General features: G+C 46.6%; 1 protein-coding gene across 2 annotated transcripts in view; it reads left to right on the plus strand.

Annotated features, from left to right (window-relative positions):
* Positions 1–27,491, plus strand: part of TDP1 (tyrosyl-DNA phosphodiesterase 1) — a 79,675-nt gene that overhangs the window by 17,979 nt on the left and 34,205 nt on the right. For both annotated transcript variants that reach the window (XM_077267702.1, XM_077267695.1), the window contains exons 7-12: positions 7,564–7,656; positions 19,470–19,640; positions 22,041–22,119; positions 22,286–22,471; positions 22,572–22,620; positions 22,967–23,033. In XM_077267702.1, the coding sequence (XP_077123817.1) occupies positions 7,564–7,656; positions 19,470–19,640; positions 22,041–22,119; positions 22,286–22,471; positions 22,572–22,620; positions 22,967–23,033 (645 nt within the window). The remainder of the gene's footprint in view (positions 1–7,563; positions 7,657–19,469; positions 19,641–22,040; positions 22,120–22,285; positions 22,472–22,571; positions 22,621–22,966; positions 23,034–27,491) is intronic.

The following is a 27,491-nucleotide window of genomic DNA, read 5'->3' on the forward strand; positions in this document are numbered from 1 at the left end:
TGACAGGTTCCCTTTAATTTTATAGTAGTGAAAGAGTTAAAAAAAAAAAGACACAGCCAGAAAAAAGTATTTTAATATTCTTCATTTAACCATACTTGCCATACTTCAGCGCCTGCAAAAAACGTAAAATAATAAACCGTATACTCACTTTCCGCCGTAGTCCAATTAATAACGAGTGTCCCACGACGATCTCCCCTATAGAACAGTGACATCGGGTGATGTTACTGCTCTATAGGACCCTCAGTGACACACTGACAGGAGACAATGGCTCCCGCAGTGCATCACTGAGAGGTTACTAGAGTCCAAAGTCTCACTTTATGGCAATTGCTGTGTGGGAAAATTTCTCATACAGCAATGCCAAAAGTGAGACTAGGGACTATTTTCTCACAGGGGCGTAGGAATACATTGTGAGGAATACATTGTGGAAGGATACCTTCCATCATTGTATTCCTGGAGAGCGATCGCATAAGCTGATGCTCCTGCTCTCCACGGGAGATCGTCGTGGGACACTCATTTTAATTGGATTTCTGCGGATCAGGGAGTATATTGTTTGTTTATTATTTTAATATTTTTTACAGGTGACACTGGCTTCGGGGAACAAAGTGACAAGTGATGGTGAGTATGTACTCTGTTATATGTATGTATATGTATGTATGTACGGTATGTGGCATGTTATATGTTGCATGTCGTCGCATGGTGCATGTCATCGCATGTCGTCGTATGGTGTCGTATGTTGCATGTCATCGCATTTTGCATGTCGTCACATGCTGCATGTCGTTGCATGTCACATGTCGTCGCATGCTGTATGTCATCGCATGTTGCATGTGGTATGGTGCAAGTCGCATGTCATCCTATGTCATTGCATGCCGTATGGTGCATGTTGTCGCATGTTGCATGTCATCGCATGTCACCGCATGGTGCATGTCGTCGCATGGTTCATGTCATCACATGTTGCATGTAATCGCATGTTGCATGTCATTGCATGTTGCATGTCGGATGGTACATGTCGCATGTTGTATGTCTGTATATGTATGTGTGTTTTTTTTTTTTTTTTTTTTTTTTTACATTCAACACATTAGCCGGATGATGGGACTACTACAGCCCCATCATTGGCTAATGTGTCACTAACTGCCACTGTAGCAGGCAGAGCCCGATGGGACTTGTAGTCCCATCGGACGATGCCTGTACGCAGAGACACATACACACCAATGACCACACACACACACACACACACACACACACACACACACACACACATACACACACACACATATATACACATATCCCGTCACGCAGACACCAGGCACTCGCACATCCCGGCACACAGACACACACACACACACCAATGACCACACCACACACACACTCACACACATATACACATATCCCGGCACTCAGACACCCGGCGCCGGCACGCAGACCCCCGGCGCCCGCATATCCCTGCCTAGCCCCGCCCACAGCCCAGTCATTCTTGATGAGTGACTGCTGCCTGTGGAGGCTGGGTCACGCCTGCTCATGACAGAGTCTGGAAATTGACGTGACGTCGGCGGAAATAAGCGGCGGCTGCAGCCTGGGGGTCACGTGACCCGGACTCAGCCGCCAGCATAGCGCCACTCGCAGGCAAAAACGGCAACGGAAGGTATTTACACTATTAATCAGGGGCCCCGGGGGGATACATTGGGGGGTTAATTGAAAGTAGTGGACAACCCCTTTAAGACTTCCTTATCTATGAACTGTTCCAATATCTATGTCTATCCCTCTCACATAATGATAATTCTGCTTCACGTCACTTGTCTTATATATTGCCTTCTTTCTCTCTGTGCTGTGTTGTGTATAAGTATGTGATTCTTCAGAATTTGCATTAGTCTTTGCCTGATGAAGGGACCTGCGTTGTCTCGAAAGCTTGCAATTTGTTACCATCTTTTCAGTTAGCCATTAAAAGGTTTCAACCACTGAGGACTCTCAATTTTAAATATTTTTCCATTTGCAAACATTAATCTGGCCTTTTTATGTATCTTTTGAAGTAATGGCTTCTTTCTGGCAGAGTGGCCTGTCAGCCCATGTTGAAACAGTACTCGTTTCACTTTGAATATTGACACAATCTTGCCAGCTTCCGCCATCATCTTCACAACGTGTTTTATTTTTGTCCATGGGTTGATGTGCACATGTCGGACCAAAGCACGTTCATCTCTGGGACACAGGACCCATCTCCTTCCTGAGCGGTATTATGGCTTGACATTCCCATCTTGTTTGTACTTGCGTATAATTGTTTGTACAGATGAACGAGGCACCTTCAGGTATCTTGAAATTGTACCCAAGGATGAGCTAGACTTGTGCAAGTCCACAGTCTTCTTCCTGATATCTTGGCTGATTTTTTCTGACTTTCCCTTAATGCTACACAAAGATGCAGTGTGTTTCAGGTGTGCATTAAAATACATACACAGGTGATTCTCTAATTAACTCAGATGTTACCGAAAACCCTATCAGAAGATTCTTAACAAATTACATCATCATATGGGCAGTCCAGAATTGTTTAACCCCTTAACATCCAATGACGGACACAGTCCGTCATGGCCGGGTGTCCGTTCCTGCACCAAGATGAACTGTATCCGTCATGCATTTAAACTCTCAATGCGTGTAAACACGTAGTGACAGTTCAGTGCTGACAGCTGTCTGTGACAGCTGAGAAGCACGGGAAGAGGTACAGGGGCCCATGCTGTCGGTCCCCGCACCCAGATCGCGGTGATTCGTCAGTCACTATAATATGGCGCTTCTTCCCTTTTTAGCTTTGCACTGTGCCTCAAAAGTAGTTTTCTCAGTCCCCCATGACAGCACCACAGAGAGAGGGGATCCGCCCTTCAGGGACAGGAAACCTACAGGATAAAAAGGGCGGTACCTCTCCCCTGCATCAGTTTGGTTTCCTGTCCCTGACGGGGAGCCTGCTAGGATGGTACCTGAAGTGTTCCGAAGCTTTAAACAAGGATTCGGAGCCGGCCAGTCCAAGTCTTGGCAGTGGGTGACCACAAAAATCTATGGCAAAACCTGGAAAAAAATTTTGTCCACCTTCAGGGTAAGATTACAAGATGGGGTCCCAGTTGCTGAAATATTAGAATTTCTACAAAAGCGTTTAGATCTAGGCCTTTCAGTAAGTACCTTTAAAAGTACAGATGGCAGCCCTAGGAGCATTGTACTGTGAAAACATAGCGGCCAACCCTTGGGTATCACGGTTTGTCAGAGCAGTCGTAAGGTCTAGACCAGTAACTATACATAGGTTACCAGCCTGGGATTTGAATCTAGTCTTGTCAGCTTTAAAGGGAACCTACCACCCCGTTTTTTAAAGATTAGATAAAAATAGTGTGAAATAGGGGCAGAGCTGGGCTTTACATTAGTGCCTTTTTGGGCCTTTACACCCCCGTTAGGCTGCCGAAATACCTTAGTGAAGTGTCCGTTTTGACCTGTCACTCAAGCTGGTCAGGTCGGATGGGCGTGGTCACAGCGCTGTTTGTCCCCCAGGATCCTGCTCATCATTACGTTGGTGGCGTAGTGGTGTGCGCATGTCCAGCAGATGAATCCACTGCCCAGGAGATGAATAACGGCGCGGTCTTCGCTATTCAGCCGTTTACCGGTGGGCGCGGCCATCTTTCCTGTGGCCGCGCCTGCGCAGATGGAGCGCTCTGCTGCCCGGGACTTCAGGAAAATGGCCGCCGCGATCTCCATCTGCGCACGCGCGGAATCCCGCGGCCATTTTCCTGAAGTCCCGGGCAGCAGAGCGCTCCATCTGCGCAGGCGCTGCCACAGGAAAGATTGCCGCGCCCACCGGTAAACGGCTGAATAGCGAAGACCGCGCCGTTATTCATCTCCTGAGCAGTGGATTCATCTGCTGGACATGCGCACACCACTACGCCACCAACGTAATGATGAGCAGGATCCTGGGGGACAAACAGCGCTGTGACCACGCCCATCCGACCTGACCAGCTTGAGTGACAGGTCAAAACGGACACTTCACTAAGGTATTTCGGCAGCCTAACGGGGGTGTAAAGGCCCAAAAAGGCACTAATGTAAAGCCCAGCTCTGCCCCTATTTCACACTATTTTTATTTAATCTTTAAAAAACAGGGTGGTAGGTTCCCTTTAACAGAATCCCCGTTTGAGCCTGTAGAATCAATACCCTTAAAATTCTATCACTTAAAACTGCCCTCCTGATAGCCCTAACGTCTGCCCGCAGAATAAGTGATCTCCAAGCCCTGTCTGGAAACACTCCCTTTACACAAATCCTGGATGATAGGTTGTACTAAAGACAGACCCTGCCTATCTATCAAAAGTAGCATCCACGTTCCATAGGTTTCAGGAAATAATCCTTCCTTCCTTCTGTCCAGACCCTAGAAAGAAGAAAAGTTCCACACATTAGATGTGAGAAAGTGTCTAGTTCAGTATATAAAATCCACCCAGCAGCATAGGAAGGAAGGGTCTCTTTTTATCTGCTTCCAGGGACCCAGGAAAGGACTCAGAGCCTCTAAAGGCACTATAGCACGCTGGATAACAGATGCGATAGCCTTGGCGTACTCCTCCACCGGGAACGCCGTTCCGGAGGAACTGAAGGCCCACTCTACAAGGGCTATGGCGACCTCCTGGGCCGAAAGGTCGGAGGTACCATTAGATCAAATCTGTAAGGCGGCCACTTGGTCATCACCTTCAACCTTTTTTAGACACTACCGCTTAGACCTAGCCTCTTCATCTGACTTAACCTTCGGAAGAAGGGTTCTGCAGGCTGTGGTCCCTCCCTAAGCAATAATCTCTGCAATTCTCTCTGGTGGTGCTGTCATTGGGGACTGAGAAAAGCATAGTTACTTACTGATAACGGTATTTCTCAGAGCCCATGACAGCACCCGCTTATTCCCCCCCCATCACGTGTGCGGTGAGCACATTCCTTTGTATGAAGTGTGGGTTTTTTTTAATGTAGGCACAGTGTTCACCTGTTAAGCAATATGATAAAATTGTGTATTTTTTATTGTCACTAACCTGGAGGACCTCCGATGCTCTGTAAACCAAACTGATGCAGGGGAGAGGTATTATTGTTATTATTATTATTTATTATTATAGCGCCATTTATTCCATGGCGCTTTACATGTGAGGAGGGGTATACTTAATAAAAACAAGTACAATAATCTTAAACAATACAAGTCATAACTGGTACAGGAGGAGTGAGGACCCTGCCCGCGAAGGCTCACAATCTACAAGGGATGGGTGAGGATACAGTAGGTGAGGATAGAGCTGGTCATGCAGCGGTTTGGTCGATCGGTGGTTACGCCCTTTTATCCTATAGGTTTCCTGTCCCTGAAGGGTGGATCCCCTCTCTCTGGTAGTGCTGTCATGGGCTCTGAGAAATACCGTTATCGGTAAGTAACTATGACTTTCACCCACATTTGGGGTATTCAGTGCACACTCAGGAGAAATTGCACAACTAATGCTGGGGTCCATTTTCTCCTGTTACCTTGAGAAAATAAAATATTTGGGGCTAAAGAAAAATTTTTTACGGGAAATGTGTTTGTTTACTTTTTTAATTTTCTTAGCTCTGTAATAAACTTCTGTAAAGCACCTGGTGGTTTAAGATGCTCACCACACATCCAGATAAGTTCTTTGAGGGGTCTAGTTTCCAAAATGGTGTCACTTGTGTGGGTTTCCACTGTTAAGTCATATCAGGGGCTCTCTAAACGTGACATGGTGTCCGATCACAATTCCAGCCAATTTTGCATTCAAAACATGAAATGGCGCTCCTTCCCTACCGAGCTCTGCCATGCACCCTAACGGTGGTCTTCCGCCACACATGGGGTATCAGCGTACTCAGGACAAATTGCACAACAAATATTGTGGTTCATTTTCTCTTGATACCCTTGAGAAAATTAAAAAAAATTGTGTCTGAAGTAACATTTTTGTGAAAAAAAAAGTTAAATGTTCTTTTTTTTCCTTCCACATTGCTTTAGTTCTCGTTAAGCACCTGAAGGGTTAATAAACTTCTTGAATGTGGTTTTGCTCACCTTGAGGGGTGCAGTTTTTAGAATGGTGTCACTTTTGGGTATTTTCTGTCATATAGGCCCCTCAAAGTAACTTCAAATGTGATGTGGTCCCTAAAAAACAAAAATGAGAAATTGCTGGTCAACTTTTAACCTTTATAACTTCCTAACAAAAAAAAATGTTTCCAAAATTGTGCTGATGTAAAGTGGACGAATCAGTGGGATCCGTTGAAGCGTTTCAGAGCTGTAACCTCATAAAGTGACAGTGGCTAGATTTCAATATTATGGTCTGGTCTTTAACCTACAAAGTGGCTTGGTCCTTAAGGGGTTAAAGGCATATTAACCTTGGTGTATGGAAACTTTTGACTTTGCAGTAAGTAATAAAAATGCCTTAAAACCTTCTCTCTCCCTCATTATTCTGGCATTTGGCAAATATTAATAATTATGGTAATCCTAATTGACCTCAAATGGGAAAGGTTTATTCTCATTTCATGTCGGATATTGAGAAAAACCTGCAGATGTGTCTTCTTATATAGTGGATGGAAACTTCTGGTTTCAGCTGTAGATTCCGATTTTGGAGTCCCTGTGTGAGCGGAGGGCACAGGATCTCGCAGATAATGGGATCGCTCCGTGTTCTCCTCCATGTCAAGTATCAGTTTCCAAGCAGCCGTCCAGCGAGGGGCCCGGCACCAAAGGGGGCAGCTCTCTCTGATCCAGGCCCACAGTATTCTCACGTTTTCTGTGACTCCTGCAGGGATTGTTTATCTTGTCACAGCACTCTGCTTGCTGTCAGTGAATGGAAACTAAAGCCCCCGTCACACTAAGCGAGGTCGCTAGCGAGATCGCTGCTGAGTCACAAGTTTTGTGACGCAACAGCGACCTCAGTAGCGATCTCGCTATGTGTGACACGTACCAGCGACCAGGCCCCTGCTGTGAGATCGCTGGTCGTGTCGGAATGGCCTGGACCTTTTTTTGATCGTTGAGGTCCCGCTGGGTAGCACACATCGCTGTGTTTGACACCTTACCAACGACCTCGTTGACTACAACGTCACACAGGACGTCCCTCATCGAGGTCTGAATCGTCATAATAGCTGCCATGTGACAGGGTCACAACGACCAACGACATCGTTGTACAGGTCGCTACAGGTCGCCGCATCGCTGCTGCGTCGTTGGGAAGATCTCACTGTTTGACATCTCACCAGCGACCACATAGCGACGCAGCAACGATCCCTGACAGGTCGTATCGTTGTCGGGATCGCTTTAGCGTCGCTATGTGTGACGGGGCCTTAACCTGCCGTAAGCCAATGCTCACAGCTGAGGGTTTGCTTCCATTGTGTCCAATCTCCTGGAAGATAAATAATCAGCAGAGGCCCTGTGGTGATGGTTCGCTATGTGTCATGGAGGATTGTCTACACTGGATACAATGTAACAAACCCTCAGAATTGCTGTCGCTGTATTTGACGAAACCAGCAACTCCTTAAAGGGGTTTTCCAACTTCTCTTCACAATTGTGAATTGTATCAGAGATAATCGAATGTTTCTCGTTTCTTAAAGGAAAATGATGCTGCTCTTATACGAGGAAGGTCTGCGGGTCGTCATCCACACAAGTAACCTGATCCGTGATGACTGGCACCAGAAGACCCAGGGGTAAGAACAACCCGAATTCTCGGCTGTGCACAGCGGCATCTCATAATCCGGACATTCTGATAATCTGACATCCAATATTCTGGCTATAGATTGATGAGGAAGGTATAAGGTGTGTGGTCTCATCTCCGACCACATGTCATTATATTATATCTTGGTGTTATCACCGGGGGGACTGACAACCTCTCTCACTACATACAAGCAGGTTGTCAGCAGTAATAAATGAGGAGCTGCAGTGTAGTATCAGGATCAGGGAGCGTCTGACATTACACCAGAGCGTCTGTTACATCTTGTGTCCTCCTCGCCTCCCGCTATTGTCCTCTCTGCAGGTTACATGTGAAAGCTTTTCTCTTTCGTGTCTGCAGCCTCCGCACTCAACACCTTCAATTGCATCAATCACTTCTGACTCTTTTGTTCGTTTTGTCTCCTGCTTTCTGGTGACTGAGCGACACAACGTGACATTATATCTACCTGCCACTGTTATGTCCTGCCACTCTTCACCGGGGTACTGTAGTGTATGGTGGCGAGCGGCAAATGTCAGGGAATCTGGAAGTGATGTCACCGCTGATCGCTAGTGGTGGATAGGAGGCATTCTCAGTGATGTCACCACTGATCTCTAGTGATGGATAGGAGGCATTCTCAGTGATCTCACCGCTGATCTCTAGTGATGGATAGGAGGCATTCTCAGTGATGTCACTGCTGATCTCTAGTGATGGATAGGAGGCATTCTCAGTGATGTCACCACTGATCTCTAGTGATGGATAGGAGGCATTCTCAGTGATGTCACTGCTGATCTCTAGTGATGGATAGGAGGCATTCTCAGTGATGTCACCACTGATCTCTAGTGATGGATAGGAGGCATTCTCAGTGATCTCACCTCTGATCTCTAGTGGTGGATAGGAGGCATTCTCAGTGATGTCACCGCTGATCTCTAGTGATGGATAGGAGGCATTCTCAGTGATGTCACCGCTGATCTCTAGTGATGGATAGGAGGCATTCTCAGTGATGTCACTGCTGATCTCTAGTGATGGATAGGAGGCATTCTCAGTGATGTCACCGCTGATCTCTAGTGATGGATAGGAGGCATTCTCAGTGATGTCACCGCTGATCTCTAGTGATGATAGGAGGCATTCTCAGTGATGTCACTGCTGATCTCTAGTGATGGATAGGAGGCATTCTCAGTGATGTCACCTCTGATCTCTAGTGATGGATAGGAGGCATTCTCAGTGATGTCACCGCTGATCTCTAGTGATGGATAGGAGGCATTCTCAGTGATGTCACCGCTGATCTCTAGTGATGGATAGGAGGCATTCTCAGTGATGTTGTTGAGGGAGGATTTAAATTGATCCTTCACGGTTAACCCAGTGATTTCCAAATTAATATACAAGGTGTTGCCGGCAACTGAAAATGACCAGACGGAGACGTGTGTCTCTGTATGGGGGATCGAGCTGATCTCTGGGCCCCGTTTATTTTGTATATGAGTTTTCATTGTCACAGAAATTATACTTCAACCAATCAGCATAAGAACACGCTCACAGTTCTTAACCTATAAGAATGCAGGAAAAACTTAACCCATGAGGATACAGGAAAAAATGGAAACTACAGATATAGTCATGTCTTTCTGGCACAGTATGTGTTTTTCTAACAGATGCCTCAGTCTTGTATAGTGATACACCCCCGAATCTCTTATCTGGCTCGAGACAGAAAACTCAAGGTCTTTATACCAATTATGAAACATAGCCTAGTTGCATACCAGGCTTGTGAACAAAAAGATAAAGTTACTTCATGGCAGCTGTAACCTTTTACCTAATTAAATAACAGAATTTATCTTTAAGCAACAAGAAAATGGAGTCAAAAACACAAAATGGAGAATCTAGCACAAAATGGAGAACCTTTCATAATTTGTTCCTTCACATTCCCCCCTAGATAAATTTTGTTAATTATTGTCCAGCATCAGAGATACTATCCCGAGCTCTAAGCTCGAGGGGTACTGGTCTTCACATGACTGGTGCCATGTTACCAGCCATTTTAAATACAGTTTCATTAATATCTACAAGCGAGGGAAAAATCTTATTATTTCACAGTCTAAGATATAGCAGTACAAAAAGTATATAAGAAAATATATTTTCACCTTGACAATCCCCCCTAAACACTAAGTTTTTCCCTTAAAGAAAGATCCTTCGAGACTGTCCATGTGATGGGAAAAGGGGAGGTGGATTTCTTCATCCAGACACCTCAGAAACTCTCCCCTAGCGAGAGGCCTCCAGGTAGCTGAACCCTTCACTAACCTCACATGGAGTTCTCCCACTGTCCCTAAACTAAATCTCTTAGCATCATCTGAGAATGGGGGGTTTTTGTCTACTCTCTTGAGGGGGACATACTTAGGGATCTCCCCTGGATCAGTACCATCGTACTCTGGTGGGTCTACTTCTTGATTGAGGAAGGTGCCAGTCGAGATTGCTTTCACTAACTACCTAGGCCTGCCCAGGTGTACTTATACATCTATCGTATTGTCATTATTTGTTTGTAAAATGAGAAAGGTTGGTTCTCAGGGTCAGCCAATTGTTTTTGCATAGCTAGCTAGTCAGAGGGCCTCCAGGGATAATACTCCTGTATCTGTCTTGCCCTACCTGATGTGGTTGGTTCTCTCGTGGTGGGGGGCGACATGACATGCTGGTCTACAGCTCCTTCCCAAAAGGATTACTGTCAGCCTACTCCCAAAAGTTAATGTCTCCACTATCCACCAACCACAATCCTGTGTCAGCTTCTTATATCACTACATGTGATCTTGTCTGGACAGGATTCAGTGTAATTCTCTTAGGTCGGGTTGCAGCACGGGTCATACAAGTGTTAGGGCCCAAATCCTCAACTATACCCTGGAAGGCATCACAGCTATAATTGACAAATCTTTGTTCACTGTAATATATATATTTGATCCATTCAACATTTTTATTAATCTGCACCTGTGGGATTATAGAAGCAATGCCGGCATAAATCTGGTTCTGGGCTTTAAACTGGTCAGGCACCCCCCTTGGCACTCCAATGGTATCAATATATACTAGTGGATCTTCTTCATAACTCATGTGGAGCTGATCGAGACTTCTCCTCTTTCTGGTAGGTTCATCAGGTATCTTTGGTGTACATATATTGTGTATGTTTAATTAGCAAATCAGTATCTAGAGAACTGTTCTCTTTGCAGAAACTTGTCTTGAAGATCCCTACTGGTATACCTGTGGTGTCGTGGGAATTATAGCAGGTGTAATTGTCAGATAATACGGTTACTTTCTCCTGGAACCTTTAGTTTGGGTTTCTCATGAATTAGTAGGACATAATCTGGACAATCAGTGGGCTTCAGACCTTTCAAACGATTCATGACACAGGCAGTGGTGTTGTCATCAGGGAAAAGCAATGCATGTGTGTATAGATGTGTATTCGCAGCAGCACAAGCAATACATCCTACAGAGATATTCTGGACTCTTACATTGTATCTCACCCATTCTAACCATAGGTTTTTCCTTGGGGCTGTTTGTGTTTCTATGGAGAAAACTTCTTGCCAACTGAGACCTGGAATGGGTATTACTTCATTAACTACATTTTGCAAACGCTCACCTGGGCCTGTTTTAGCTGTACTGGTAACAGGGGTCATGGTTGGTCTGAAGCTAATATCCTGGAGCTGTATATGGCCTAAATTCCCATGGTATCCACTATTAAATACATAATTATAATGCCTTCCCAGTACAAATGTCTGCAGGTCAGCAGATTGGGGGCTTTCAAGATTTAGGAGGAGGGGGTGACAACTTTTACCCCATTTACAGCCCCTAGGTGGTTGCAGAAGGGCTGTTAGATGCATTCTCCCACGAAGACTCCTACCCGTCCTATCCTTAGAGAACATGGCTTCGCTAGGTTTATATCCCCAATCATCTCCCGTATTCCAGGCAGCATCTGTCTAATAATAACAATTATTGTTGTCATTTCTGGTAACACATATATAAAACTGGATGATTCCCTCTACCACCCGTTCAGTCTCGGGGCACTTGACTACATCACAGAAATCAAATCGCCAGATATTCACTGGGGCTGTTTGGTTTACCCAGAGAATAGTGGGGCCAGAATTCTTATTTACAATAGGGGCCGAAGAGGTAGGGGCGAGGATAGCCCCTGGTCCCAGGATCAAAAACAACAGCAACATTTCCCTTCAGTCACTACTGTGACTAAACACTGGTTCGGTCTCTTTTACAGTGTGAAGCGTGAATCCAGGTGCTCTTTCCTTCAAGTTTTACTGCAGTGGGGGGTGACCAGGATCACCGTGTGGAGTCCTTCAAATCTTGTCTGGAGACAATCTCTGCACACAAACTTTTTCACATACACCAGGTCTCCTGGCACAAAGGGATGGTGTCCAGGAACCTTGTCTGGGTCTGGAAGAGAACTGAAGACAGTTAAATGCACTTTGGCAAAGTGTCCATGTAAGGCCTGCACATAACAAGTCCTGGTACTTGGGCTGCAACTGTTGTGGAAAGAAACATTCAAGATTGGGGCTCCTGCCAAACAGAATCTCATACGGTGACAGTCCTGTCTTCCTGTTTGGGGTATATCTTACTGAAAACAAAGCTAGAGGAAGGCATTCTGTCCGTGGTTTACCAGTCTCTGTCATTGCCTTCTGGATTTTAAGCTTAAAAGTTCCATTTAGTCTCTCCACTTTTCCACTACTCTGCGGATGGAGTATGCAATGCTTGACTTACCCCCAGTGCTGCCATTACCTCTGACATGATCTCTCCAGTAAAATGGGAACCCTGATCGCTTTCAATGACTTCAGGAATTCCATACCTGCATATGATCTCAGCCATCAGTTTCTTCGCCGTTGTCTTAGCCGTAGCTTTGGCAACTGGGTAGGCTTGTGGCCAACCTGAAAATAAATCAATGCAGACCAACACATACTCATACGTCCCTACCCTGGGTAACTGAATATAATCATTCTGCAGTCTCTGGAATTGGTTAAAGGGCCGGGGAGTGTGTTTGGATGGGGTTTTCACTGTCCTACCCTGATTATGTGTGGCACATATCATGCAGCTCTGTACCTGCCTTTCTGCGCAGGTGGAAAACCCGGGGGCAATCCATTGTTTCTGTAGGGTGTCACACATGGCCGTCTTCGAGTGGTGCACATTCCCGTGCAGAACCTGTGCCATCATTGGGTACAGTACCTGTGGTAGGCAGACCTTTTCACCCCTCCCCCATAGCCCAGTGACGGTATCAGAGCAAGCCCCTATCCTTTGCCACCTATTTTTCTCCTCCTTACTTGCCTGTTCTTGTAACCGGGCTAAGATGTCTTTCAACACAAGTGGAGATGGTGGGGTGTCTAGGTGATGTACTTGAGAGGCTACAGGAGTGCTTGCTGCTTTCTTGGCAGCCTGGTCTGCCAGTGCGTTACCCTTTTGTCCGTCCATCAGTGCCTTTGGTATGTGCCTTTACCTTTATGATGCCTGCTTGGGTGGGAAACTGTAGTGCATTCATAAGTTGCTGGACTGCCTCAGCACATTTAAAGGGGTGGCCATTTGCTGTCAGGAAAGCCCTGGCTCTCCAGATAGGCCCATAACCGTGTATAATGCCAAAAGCATACCTGGAATCAGTGTAGATATTTACAGTCTTACCTTCTGCTAGTTTGCTCTGCTTCTTGTGCAGACATATGAGCTGGCATTGACTCTGCCTTGATTACCTCATGTTCTGAGACCACAGCATATCTGGTACAGTAGCGTCCTTGGTCATCTTGGTGACAGGATCCATCTACAAAAAGCTCAAAATCAGCATTAGAATGGGCACACTAGAGACCAGCCGTTTCCTGAGACATCAATTCTAGACAATCATATGGTTTGGAAACCTAATCTTGTTCCCCTGGATCCATTTTAGAAAGAAAAAGAAAAAGAGTGTCCTTTTTCATGTCACCTACTCCTCCCCCCTTTGGATCCATAGGTACTAGGAGAAGAGTAGCGGGGTTTAGGACAGTGCACCTTTTCAAAGTCACATTAGTAGGCATGAGAATAGCACACCGAAGTCGCAGCTGTCTGGTCATGGACATGTGGCTAGATTATACTTGGTTAGGGATACTATATACATCGTGTGGGGTATGGACCATCAGTGGGTAATTTGATTGAGTCCATGAGGGTTTTAACAGCTTCAGCATTCTTCACTGGAGTCCCGGCGGTGGTAATAAACCCTCGATTGGCCCATAGGGCTCCTAAATCATGAGCAATACCAAATGCATACTGTGAGTCCGTGTATATATTAGCCCGCCTGTCCTTGGCCAGAACACATGCAGTAGACAGAGCCTGAAGTTCTACTTCTTGTGCTGACAGTGAGGGAGGGAGTGCAGCTCCGTGCACTACAGTATCTTCCGTAGTAACAGCGTATCTGGTGTGGAATCTGCCAAATCATCAGCATATCTTGAACCGTCTTTCAGGGCATTGTAGAAAGGTTGCATTATACGGGATGCGTCCGGTATCCACTGACAACAATAAGTACATAGTCCAAGAAAACGCTGGAGTTCAGTCTCATCTTTTGGTAAAGGAAGGGAGCTGACGGCTATTTTTCTTTCTTTTGTGAGGTGTCTGGCACCCTGAAGGAGACAGTGACCCAAAAATATCACTTGACCAAGGCAGAACCGAAATCTCGAGGCCGAAACCCGACAGTTCAGATCTGCCAGATACTTGAGAAAACTAACAGTGGCAACAATGGTTTTCTGCTCTGTCCGTTCACACAACAAAAGATCATCCACATACTGAAGCAGCGTGACATAGGGGTGTTCTAACTGCCAGGGTAAAAGACACTCTCCCATATTTTTTGCAAACTGATTGGGACTTCTTTTTGGGCCCCCTGTGGCATAGCTGTCCGCGTCAATTGTCATCCCTGATAAGTGAATGCAAACAGAAACTGGCAATCTGGGTGTAATGGAATGCTGAAGAAGACATTGGCAAGATCGATAACCATGAACCAAGCAGCATCCTGAGATATCTGGGACAAAAGAGTATGTGGCTTAGGCACCACCGGAGTTTCTGGAACAGTAACTGCATTAACTGCCCGTAGACCTTGTACCAGCCGGTACACAGGGGGTTGGCCGGGTGGGGTCTTTTTCTTAACGGGAAACAAGGGCGTGTTACATGGGGAAACACAGGGTACCAGGGCACCATTATCGAATAACATTTGTATTTGCCCCTTGAGGCACTGCTCCTGATCATGTTTCAAAGGGTATTGATGGACTTTAGAAAAAGGGGCACCAGGTTTGAGAAACACTTTTACTGGTTCTACAGGCATTATTGGGGGAGAATCTGGGTCTATCAGGACCATCATCTTGGAATTGTATTCTGGAGCGGAACTGTGATAATAAATCTGCCCCCAGTAAATTTACCGGACATGAGGGAGAGATTACGAACTGAGCAGTAACTTCAGGGAAAGGTTCCACAGGGATAGGTTTTATAAGAGTATATTTATTGGGTCTGTCATCTACTCTAATTAAAACAAGCTCTTGATCTGAGAATTGACATGGGGCTGGGGAGGGACCTTATCATCAAGCAGGGAGACCCCCCTGTTCCAGATCATCATTTTTAATTGTTTGTCTTTCTGACACATTATTCTCAAACGCTTTCTCAATACCTTCCTGCACCACAAAACATCCAGACTTTATCATAGGAGTAGACAGCTTTCATTTTTCAACGTAGCAAAAAACAATCAGAATTCATTTTCTCTGTTGATCCTCAATTTGCTATATATCAACCACTCAACTTGCTTTTACCAATCACTTACAAATTTCCTTCTAAAACTAGACACTAGATTTCACTTTCAATTTTCCAGATTATAATATTTCTTTATACTTAAAAACAATGTTGTCGCTTTAAACAAGAGACAGATTTACCAGAGAAAATACAGAGAACACCGTTACAGTATGTGCTCTCTCCATTCCAAGATAAGAGAGATCACAGCATTCCTCTACACAGAGAAAAGAGACAAGCAATAACGCAGCTACGCGACCCCTCCCATCGGATATTTCAAAGACAAACACAAACGAAATACAGTAGTTCTTAGACTTAATTAATTTCTACAAAATCTTCATCGCACAATTCACATACCAGAACACCTTAGAAAAACCAATGATTGAGAATATTTTCCCCGTCTTTGGGCAAACAATATCAGATTCATAATACAACTTCAAAGACTTCTTTTCCTTCCACAAAAACGGATTCTCCTTTAGAGCTAAATATCCTTCTTAGTTGTGCATAATACCGACGGCCTTACGGTTTTATTCCACTGGGTCTCTCTCTGTCCCCCGCTGGGACAACCCAAAAACGCGGTACTCAGTGAAAGGAGGAGGGCGTCTTAGACTTAACCCTCCGGACACCCCTGGAAATACATAAATATATGATTCCTTAGTTACGCATCCTACCCAATCTTCGATCACCTCACCGCGCCTGATTCTAACAGTGATCAGGAATTCAGGATATTTTGACTATAAAGAGAATTACATCACTGGTCAATCCGGGGTGTCCGTCCCTTATGAGGTACGGTTCGAGCACTGGGCTTCCAACGGAACTACACCTCTATATGATTCCACCCAAAAATCATCCCACCTCCGGGGACAAACCTCAGATCCTCTTTGCAGCAACAAACACAGGAAAACCACACCAAACGGTCAGTCTGGACAGTATAACTGCCAACTTACCCTGGTTGTTGTGGGGGATGATCAGTCCCAATTTTCCAGTGCCTGTGTCCGGTCCGAGGGTCCTTTGTCTTGTTGTCCTCCGGGCGGCAGAGGCGTTCCTGCTTGGAGCCCCACGTTAAGCGCCAACTGTTGAGGGAGGATTTAAATTGATCCTTCACGGTTAACCCAGTGATTTCCAAATTAATATACAAGGTGTTGCCGGCAACTGAAAATGACCAGACGGAGACGTGTGTCTCTGTATGGGGGATCGAGCTGATCTCTGGGCCCCGTTTATTTTGTATATGAGTTTTCATTGTCACAGAAATTATACTTCAACCAATCAGCATAAGAACACGCTCACAGTTCTTAACCTATAAGAATGCAGGAAAAACTTAACCCATGAGGATACAGGAAAAAATGGAAACTACAGATATAGTCATGTCTTTCTGGCACAGTATGTGTTTTTCTAACAGATGCCTCAGTCTTGTATAGTGATACACCCCCGAATCTCTTATCTGGCTCGAGACAGAAAACTCAAGGTCTTTATACCAATTATGAAACATAGCCTAGTTGCATACCAGGCTTGTGAACAAAAAGATAAAGTTACTTCATGGCAGCTGTAACCTTTTACCTAATTAAATAACAGAATTTATCTTTAAGCAACAAGAAAATGGAGTCAAAAACACAAAATGGAGAATCTAGCACAAAATGGAGAACCTTTCATAATTTGTTCCTTCACAATGTCACCGCTGATCTCTAGTGATGGATAGGAGGCATTCTCAGTGATGTCACCGCTGATCTCTAGTGATGGATAGGAGGCATTCTCAGTGATGTCACCGCTGATCTCTAGTGATGGATAGGAGGCATTCTCAGTGATGTCACCTCTGATCTCTAGTGATGGATAGGAGGCATTCTCAGTTATGTCACCGCTGATGTGCTCCTCAGGATATGCATGGAGGCATATCTGTAGTTGTAATGGTTGAACTAGCCACCTCCCACCTATGGGAGTGGCTACAAGTATATAATGTGACCATGTGGGTCACATGGAAAAAAGATGGATGGACCTGAGTGGTCTGTGTGCCAGGTCCTGGAGGGCCTCTGTGTTGGGAGGTCCTGGGAGTAGGACTAGATCCCTGAAGAGAACATGGGGGAGGCCTTGGACCTGGGGGCCTGTGTGTTGGACGGTCCCAGATGGGGATGAACGTCCTGAATAGCACACAGAGAGGACGCGTGTGCAGAGTCTGTGATGGCACTGCATTTTTGGAAGCTACAGCCCGTCTGAGGATCTGGACTGTCAGGTGGCCTGGTGAGCAAGGCATTGCCCGGGACGGTGATCCCAGTTCGGCAGCTTCCCTGAGAGAGAGAGTACTGACAGGAGTCAGCGTATGGAGCAGGAGCTCCTGGAAGGTAACCCAGCATATGGGGAACCGTGCAGTCACCCATGGTAACTGGGCGGAGTAAAGTCCAACATGATTAGAGACTTCAACTGTAATGTCGTATGTTGGTGCCTGTTGTGCTCCATGGACATTAGTGAACTGTATGGCGTGCGGTCACCCACGATAACTGGACACAGAGGTTCGGCGTGTTTAGTGACCACGTTTCAAAGCCGTATAATATGATGTGAAGATTGATGTAAAGACTAACAAAATTGTAGAAAAAGAGAGTGGGCACTCACCATCTGCTAATATTCAGTCTTTATTATGACCACATGTCAATTGCAGGAACAGCAGGGACAAATGTGATATCACAAGACGGCCGTTTCGCGCTGCCGCGCTTCCACTGGTCTTGATCAAGACCCGTGGAAACGCGGCAGCGTGAAACGGCCGACGTCTTGTGATATCACGTTTCTCCCTGCTGTTCCTGCAGTTGACATGTGGTCATAATAAAGACTGAATATTAGCAGATGGTGAGTGCCCACTCTCTTTTTCTACAATTTTGTTATTTTATGGACTTTTTTTTTCTGTGGTGGCACCCGATTTCTGCAAATGGCATATACGCTGGCTATCTGACACACAAGTGTATGGAAGTATTCACTAGCAGCTGGTGCGGCAATCTGATTTTTTTCTTTTTGATGTAAAGACTGTTTGCTTGTCGTTCATATTTCTGTGGCGTATGACTCCATAATAAATCACATGGACTGTTAAAGTGAAAACCCGTGCCTGACTACGTTAATCCGCTGCCAAATGAGTGTCCCTCAATACACTCAGTAAGTGCAATCTTACACACCGCTGACCTCTAGTGATGGATAGGAGGCATTCTCAGTGATGTCACCGCTGATCTCTGGTGATGGATAGGAGGCATTCTCAGTGATGTCACCGCTGATCTCTGGTGATGGATAGGAGGCATTCCTAGTGATGTCACCGCTGATCTCTAGTGATGGATAGGAGGCATTCTCAGTGATGTCACCGCTGATCTTTAGTGATGGATAAGAGGCATTCTCAGTGATGTCACCGCTGATCTCTGTTGATGGATAGGAGGCATTCTTAGTGATGTCACCGCTGATCTCTAGTGACGGATAGGAGGCATTCTCAGTGATGTCACCGCTGATCTCTAGTGATGGATAGGAGGCATTCTCAGTGATGTCACCGCTGATCTCTAGTGATGGATAGGAGGCATTCTCGGTTAATGTACATCCCTTTTAATTTAAATTCTATGGAAATATCAGTAGTTTCCAATCTAATCATCTATTCTCTCCTTGTTTTCATGATCAGTTCTTGCTTTTAATGAATGATCACTTTTTTTTTTTTTGTTTCATTAGGCTCATACAGCTGATGACCTTACAATGTGTCAGTGAAGACAATCCTCTGTGAGTCCAGCGCAAAGGCATCACAAATCTCTCCCTTTCTGGATCCTGGACTTGTCGCCCATACTGATACATTGTAATAAACACATCAGTTGTATGATCTGGTTTAGTTGTCAAAATAACATATAACCCAGAATGTTCCTCTTCACTGACAGGAAGCAGAGATGTTAGAATTGTTGTGGGATTGCCAGATATTTCATGTTGGATGCTGGCAGATCTTTGCATTATCCAGTGGTGCAGCTCTGGATAGGTGATACAGGCTGGCTTCTCTCCACGTTTCCGGTGTACGTTTCCCCCCACCTCATTACCGTTGTTCTTCCTCTGCCCCAGGATCTGGCTGAGTCCTCTGTACCCTAGACTGCCAGAAGGATCCTCCTCATTAGCTGGTGAATCAAGAACCAACTTCAGGTCGGACTTGGTGTCTTATCTGTCCTCGTACAACTCTCCGAGCCTCAAGGAATGGATAGATATCATTAAGCAGCACAATCTATCTGAGACCAGGTCTGTACCCTCTGGTTTAACTATAGGGGGAAGAACTGGTATATTGTCCCCAGGTAGCAAACGTATTCACCAGGGACCCGGCGTCATGTTGTCCAGACTGATATCATTACATAACAAAATCGGCATGGTAAACCTCAAATACTATGCGTGTCATATGTGGGTCACTTACCATGGTTGCTTTCTTCCAGAATTAGCGCCACCCCTGTCCACAGGTTATGCCTGGAATTGCATCACAACCTCATTAATTTGAGCTCATGGACACATGGGGCACTATTTCTGGAAAGAAGGCACACATTTTTTAACCCCTTTGTGACTGGGCCAAATTTTTTAAATCTGACCAGTGTCACTTTATCTGGTAATAACTCTGGAACCCTTCAACATATCCCAGTGATTTTTAATTTATTTTTTTTTGTGACACATTATACTTCATGATAATGTTAGGTTTAGGTCGATATGTTTTGCGTTTATTTATAAAAAATATCAGAAATTTGACAAAACTGTAAAAAGAAAAAAATAGCAATTTTCAAACTTTGAATGATTATCCCTTTAATCCAGATAGTCATACCACACAAAATAAAGAACATTTCCCACATGTCTGCTATGAATCGGCACCATGTATAAAATATTATTTCATTTTGTTAGCATTTTAGGAGGTTTCAAAATGTACCTGCAATTTTTCCTTTTTCCAAGGAAAATTAACAAAATAATTTTTTTACAGTCCAGGTTTGAAGTGACCTTGGAGGTCCTATATATTGGAAAATATGATACCATTTTAAAAACAGCACCCCTTGACAAATTGAAAAATGCAGTCAGGTAGTTTATTAACCCTTCAGGTGCTGTTGAGGAATTAATGCAAAGTGACATAACCGGAATTAAAAAATGTATTTTTACCATCTAAATGTCGGCTGAACGTGTTACTATAGCCAGCAGACTCTAAAACCTCTATTTGGTCATGAATTGCCATGGCAAACATCAGGACCACACAATCATGATCTCAGGGCACCAATGGGTATAAAGAGGAAGCCCCCACACTCTGTTAACCATTTATATGATGTTACTATTGACAGCAGCATCTAAAGGTACCTTCACACGAAGCGACGCTGCAGCGATAGCGACAACGATGCCGATCGCTGCAGCGTCGCTGTTTGATCGCTGGAGAGCTGTCACACAGACCGCTCTCCAGCGACCAACGATGCCGAGGTCCCTGGGTAACCAGGGTAAACATCGGGTTGCTAAGCGCAGGGCCGCGCTTAGTAACCCGATGTTTACCCTGGTTACCAGCGTAAAAGTAAAAAAAACAAACAGTACATACTTACATACGTCCCCCGGCGTCTGCTTCCTGACACTGACTGAGCTCCGGCCCTAACAGCACAGCGGTGACGTCACCGCTGTGCTTTTACTTTCACTTTAGGGCCGGCGCTCAGTCAGTGTCAGGAAGCAGACGCTGGGGGACGCGAAGGTGAGTATGTACTGTTTGTTTTTTTTACTTTTACGCTGGTAACCAGGGTAAACATCGGGTTACTAAGCGCGGCCCTGCGCTTGGTAACCCGATGTTTACCCTGGTTACCAGTGTAAAACATCGCTGGTATCGTTGCTTTTGCTGTCAAACACAACGATACACGGCGATCGGACGACCAAATAAAGTTCTGAACTTTATTCAGCGACCAGCGACATCACAGCAGGATCCTGATCGCTGCTGCGTGTCACACTAAACGATATCGCTAGCCAGGACGCTGCAACGTCACGGATCGCTAGCGATATCGTTACAAAGTCGTTTCGTGTGAAGGTACCTTAAGGGGATAAACAGATATGGACGGTGCCAACACTAATCATGGCTGATGCCGCAAGTTGTCGACAGCTGCTGGATTATCACCTGAATGAGGATGCTATTTTCTTATATCTCAGGTCAGTAAAAAGACAAATTGGCGGTCATTAAGGAGTTAATTTTGGACATTCCCTTTAAGTACAGGGTTTGGCTCTGTTTTGGGCACTGTAGCCCTAATTTTGCACGCCATTCTTAAACAAGAGTGCACGATGGTTTGCCAAATTTATTGAGATGTGCTCTTCTTAATGAATTTGTGCATCTTTCAGCCGCCATGTGTCACACGGGAGATGAACTCAAGACGGGAAGACGAACATTGCCGTTGTAATTTATATCACTTTTTTTGCATAAGTTATGATGGGTTTATGAACCGTGCTCGGCCCCGTCATGGTTACATAGGCGCAGATGCAAGCCATTGTTTTTAGCCTTTTGTCAGAACTTTCTACTGTGATTTCTGCAAAGCTTACAAAGTTGCTGGATGAATAATTTCAGTCTCTAGATCTTTACCCAAAATTCTGGTGAAAACTGTTTGATGAACCGGCACTGCTGTGTGAGATTCTGTTGATTGTCTATTACAGGGTGTATTTGGTCGGATCGACACCCGGGAGGTTCCAAGGAAATGATAAAGATAAATGGGGACACTTCCGTTTAAGAAAGGTATGTCTCCTGTGTATATGGGTTTTTAGTCCCCACATATGGTAAGTGTTGTGATCAGTCCCTTCTGTAGGACAATTACTGGACTTGGTGGACATCTTTTATCTTTTGCCCAAATCAAACTAATGTTACGCTGCTCAACTTCATTACCAATTTCTCTCCTTTGTAGATTTTAAGGGAGAAGTGCAGCCCTGTCGCTGGCAGGGAATCTTGGCCCGTGATTGGCCAGTTTTCCAGCATAGGCTCAATGGGGTCCGATAAAAGCAAGTGGTTGCATTCTGAATTCAGCGAGAGTATGAAGACCCTGGGGAAAGGGGTGAAAACTCTGCCACATTCAGAAAACCCACTGCAACTGGTAAAGTATTATACTCCAGAGCTGCACTCGCTATTCTGCTGGTGAAGACACGTTGTACTCTGCAGGGATGTTTTTTATTTGGCTGTGCCTTTCCTTGCAGATCTATCCGTCTGTGGATAACGTTCGGACCAGTCTGGAGGGATATCCTGGTGAGTGATGAAGATGCTGGTGCCTTGTCTGCTCCTTCTAGTCTCTAGGATAAAGCAATGATGTAACTCGAGTCCTGCGCTCCCTTCTCTCTGCACATTTTACCCAAACCATTTGTTCCCTTTCTACATGACTTTTGCAGACAGGATGGCAGGTTGTTGCGCCTGCTGGGTACGGCTTCTCCTCTGGAGGCCACAGTCGGTGATTGTCCCCCCTTTCTCTGGGCCGGGTGTTGGCTGCACCCCATTACCATCATCATTACTCCCCTATGCCACTCGGGTCCTCATTTCCATGCAGGTAGTTTGTGTTCTCGGCTTCTCTTCATGTTCTCCTGACGTTGTCTTACAGCTGGCGGCTCCCTGCCCTATGGTATCCAGACCGCGCAGAAGCAACCCTGGCTTCACACCTATTTCCAGTAGGTAACACTGAACTATGTGTATGTATGTGTGTATTAAACTGAAAATCGGAGCTCTTTACATTTTTATTGTGGCTTTTTTTTTGGCTCCTATTACTCTGTCACCTCATTGGGGGACACAGGACCATGGTTGTTATGCTGCTGTCCACTAGGAGGCGACACTATGCATAATCTGAAAAAGATTAACCCTGGCTCCTCCCCTGCAGTATACACCCGTGGACGGCGTCAGCCTTCTCCAGTTTTTGCTTAGATGTCGCAATCTATAACGCAGTCTATAGATAATCTAACCTCCACATTGCTTCAGGCTCTGCAGAGTCATGCCTCGGCTATGACCGCTAGCCAGCAAAGGAAGAGCTTGACTCAGGGACAGGACGACCCTGGCACATCCACGTCTAGGTCAGGACGCAAGCGGACCTATAGGTCAAGTCCATCTGCATCATCCCATAGCACACGGTCATCCCCTTCTAGGGAGAGACACCGTAGTTCCAGGTCATCCAGACCGTCCCCTTCCAGGGGCAGACAATGCAGATCTCCGCAATTCCCGACCAGAGAATGCCTCCGCCCCAGCTCACCCAGCAGGGGACACCTCAGTGATACACAGGATTCAGAAGGCATCTGTGACTCCGACTCAGACAGGGAAACGGAGGGGTCCCTGATCCCAATTCCCCTCTAGCAATACAGCACTAGTTGAGGACATAATCTCTTCCATCCATTGGGTGCTGGACATTTCTGATCCGCCACCAGAGGCCCCAGAACACAAGATTTCCTTTGAAGGAGCTCTGAAGCCACCTAAGGTTTTCTCTATCCACCCAGAGTTTAAGGCGATCCTTAAAAAGCAGTTCTCACAGCATGAGAAAAAATTAGCTGATCGCAAATATCTGGAGGCGAGGTACCCCTTCCCACAGAAGGACACCAAGGAATGGACAGATCCATCCGAAGTGGACCCCCCAGTCTCTAGGCTAGCAGCACAGACCCTCCTTTCACTGCCAGATAGCTCAACCCTCAGGGACACAGCAGACCGGCAGGTAGAACGCATGGCTCGTTCAATATTCGAGGCTGCAGGGGCATCCCTGGCTCCCGCGTTCACTTCAGTTTGGGTTGCCGAGGCCATTCTGGCCTGGGCCAAAAATTTACAAGCTGGCCTCCAAGCATCCGCTCCTGAGCTGTCGGACCAAGCGGTTCAAATAGCAGTTATAGCAGAATACATGCTTCATGCAGCTCTGGATTCAGCAAGGGGTGTAGCGGGGATAGCATCATACGCCATCACAATTCGGCGTATCCTCTGGCTGCGGGAATGGAAAGCGGACGCAGCCTCAAAGAAGTCCATCACGCATCTCCCCTACCTCAATGGGCGACTTTTCGGTGAACAGTTGGACACGATGATATCCAACGCCACCGGGGGTAAGAGTACCTCTCTTCCCCAACTGAAACCTAAGCGCACTTACAAGAGGCATAACCAAACTCGATTCCGATCCTTTTGGAACTCCTCAGGCTGGTCCGTCTCGTGTCCAGCACAAAATCGTAACCGTTCCCCACGCAGGGACAACTCACGTTCAACGCAAAGGTCGGACAAGACCTGGCAGTCAAAAGCAGGCCAGTCTAAGCCCAGAGGAGGAAAATCTCAGACTTTCTCCTCATCATGACTCACGGACTCCGGAAGACACCACACCCGTAGGCGGCCGACTTTTGCTCTTTCATCAAGTCTGGCTGCCTATTACAGAAGACAGGTGGGTCAGGGAACTAGTGTCTTCCGGATACAAGATAGAGTTCACCTCCAACCCACCGGACCGATTCTTCCTCTCTGTCCCCCCCAAAACCACCAGCCAAGGCTCGTGCCTTCCACCAAGCGGTCTCCTCGCTTTTTCAAGCAGGAGTCATAGTACCGTTCCCTATGGCCGAGCGCTTCCGAGGGTTCTACTCCAATCTATTCGTAGTTCCCAAGAAAGGAGGCAGCGTATGGCCCATACTGGACCTAAAACAGCTCAACAAATATGTACGGGTCCGTCACTTCCGCATGGAGTCTTTTCGGTCCATCATTGTGTCCATGGAGAAGGGAGAATATCTCGCCTCCATAGACATACAAGACGCATACCTGCATATACCTATTGCACCCGCCCATCAGAGATTTCTCAGGTTCGCAATCGACCAGGAACACTACCAGTTCGTGGCTCTCCCGTTCGGACTCGCCACGGCTCCCAGAGTGTTCACCAAAGTCATGGCAGCCACCATGGACGTCCTGCACTCCAGAGGCATAGTATTCGTTCCATACCTGGACGATCTACTCATCAAAGCCTCCCACCTTCAAGGACTGCAAGCTCAGCGTCTCAATCACAATCGACACTGAGTCGCATGGGCTGGTTAGTCAACCTACAAAAGTCATCACCAACCCCGAGTCAGTCTCTGACCTTCCTGGGAATGCTATTCAACACCTCCAGGGGTCTAGTGCTCCTTCCCAAGGACAAGGCACTGGCTCTCCACCTAGGAGTTCGCACCCTCCTCCACAAACCCCCTCGATCTCCGGTTTGCCATGAGAGTCCTCCGCAGGATGGGGGCAGCAATAGAAGCGGTCCCATTTGCCCAGTTTCACCTCAGGCCTCTCCAACTAGCCATCCTCAAGTCCTGGGACAAGAACCCTTTCTCTCTCGACAGGGAGTTCCGGCTAACATCGTCAACCAGGAGTTCCCTGCACTGATGGCTCAAGCCAACCTCGCTAGCAAAGGGGAAATCCTTTCTCACAGGACAATGGAAGGTTCTGACCACCGATGCGAGTCTGACGGGTTGGGGTGCGGTGCACCTACACCACAGGGCAAGTGGTCCCCAGTGGAAGCGACCATGCCCATCAACATCCTGGAAACTCGTGCCATCCTCCTGGCATTGAGGGCCTTCCATCACTTACTGGCAGCCTCTCACATCAGAATACAGGCGGACAATGCCACGGCTGTGGCATATGTGAATCACCAAGGGGGGACCCGCAGTACCCAGGCGATGCGAGAAGTGTCACACATCCTCCACTGGGACACAGGGTCGGTTCTTTCGGCGGTCCACATTCTGGGTGTGGACAACTGGGAAGCAGACTTCCTCAGCCGACAAGGAATAGACTCGGGAGAGTGGTCTCTCCATCCCGAAATTTTTCATCAGATCTACCATCGCTGGGGGACCCCGGATGTGGACCTAATTGCATCCCACTTCAGTGCCAAGGTCTCCAACTTCATGGCCAGAACACACGATCTGCGGTCGCTCGGAGCAGACGCTCTGGTTCAGGACTAGACCCAGTTCCAGCTTCTGTACATTTTTCCACCTCTCCCCCTGATATCCAGAGTGGTGAGGAAGATCAAGCAAGAGGGAGTTCCAAGACCGCCCGGATCTTCTATCACAAGGCCCGTTCTACCACCAGAACTCAGGGGCCCTCAATTTGACGGCGTGGCCCTTGTAACCTGGGTTCTAACCCAGGCAGGGCTCTCGTCTGACGTCATTAGGACCATGATCAGGGCACAGAAGCCAGCCTCTGCCAAGATTTATTACCGTACCTGGAAAGCTTTCTTTACCTGGTGTGAATCTCGTGGCCAGACCCCATTCCCTTATTCCCTCCCCAAACTACTTGGTTTTCTCCAATCGCGTCTGGAGGCCCGGCTGTCCCTGGGCTCGCTTAAGAGCCAGGTGTCAGCCCTCTCAGTGCTTTTTCAAAGGTGCATTGCTACCAAGCCGCAAGTAAGGACATTTCTTCAGGGGGTTTCTCGATTGGTTCCCCCCTACAGACGACCACTAGAAACGTGGGACCTCAACCTGGTCCTGACAGCATTGCAGGAACCACCCTTCGAACCCCTTAAGGAGTTCCCGCTCCGCCTTCTATCCCAGAAGGTGGTTTTCCTGGTGGCCATCACCTCGCTAAGCAGGGTGTCTGAACTGACAGCACTCTCCTGCAGACGGCCTTTTCTGGCTTTTCACCAGGACAAGGTAGTCCTCCGTACGGTCCCATCCTTCCTTCCGAAGGTTGTGCCCAACTTCCACCTCAATGAGGAAATTTCTCTGCCTTCCCTTTGTCCGGTCCCGGTTCATAGAGTGGAGAAGGCTCTGCATACGCTTGACCTTTTCTGGTCATTGCGTGTATATATGTGTCTAGGACTGCGCCCTTCCGGAAGTCTGATTCTCTTTTCCTTCTTCCGGAAGTTGGCCGCAAGGGTCTGCCAGCTTCCAAAGCTACCCTTGCCAGGTGGATCAAATCCACCATACAAGAGGCCTACCGCCTTAAGAATTCTCCTCTTCCAGCCGGTATTACGGGGGCCTCCTGGGCCATTTGGCACAACAAGTGTGTAAGGCGGCCACTTGGACTAGCCTACACACGTTTACTAAACACTACAGATTTCTTACCCAGTCCTCAACGGACGCGAGCCTGGGTAGATGTGTTCTGCAGGCAGCGGTGCCTCAGGTGTAGGGGCCTGTCTGCACAATATTTGTCCA

Source organism: Ranitomeya variabilis, chromosome 1, assembly GCF_051348905.1.
Source record: "Ranitomeya variabilis isolate aRanVar5 chromosome 1, aRanVar5.hap1, whole genome shotgun sequence".
Classification (NCBI taxonomy): Eukaryota; Metazoa; Chordata; class Amphibia; order Anura; family Dendrobatidae; genus Ranitomeya; species Ranitomeya variabilis.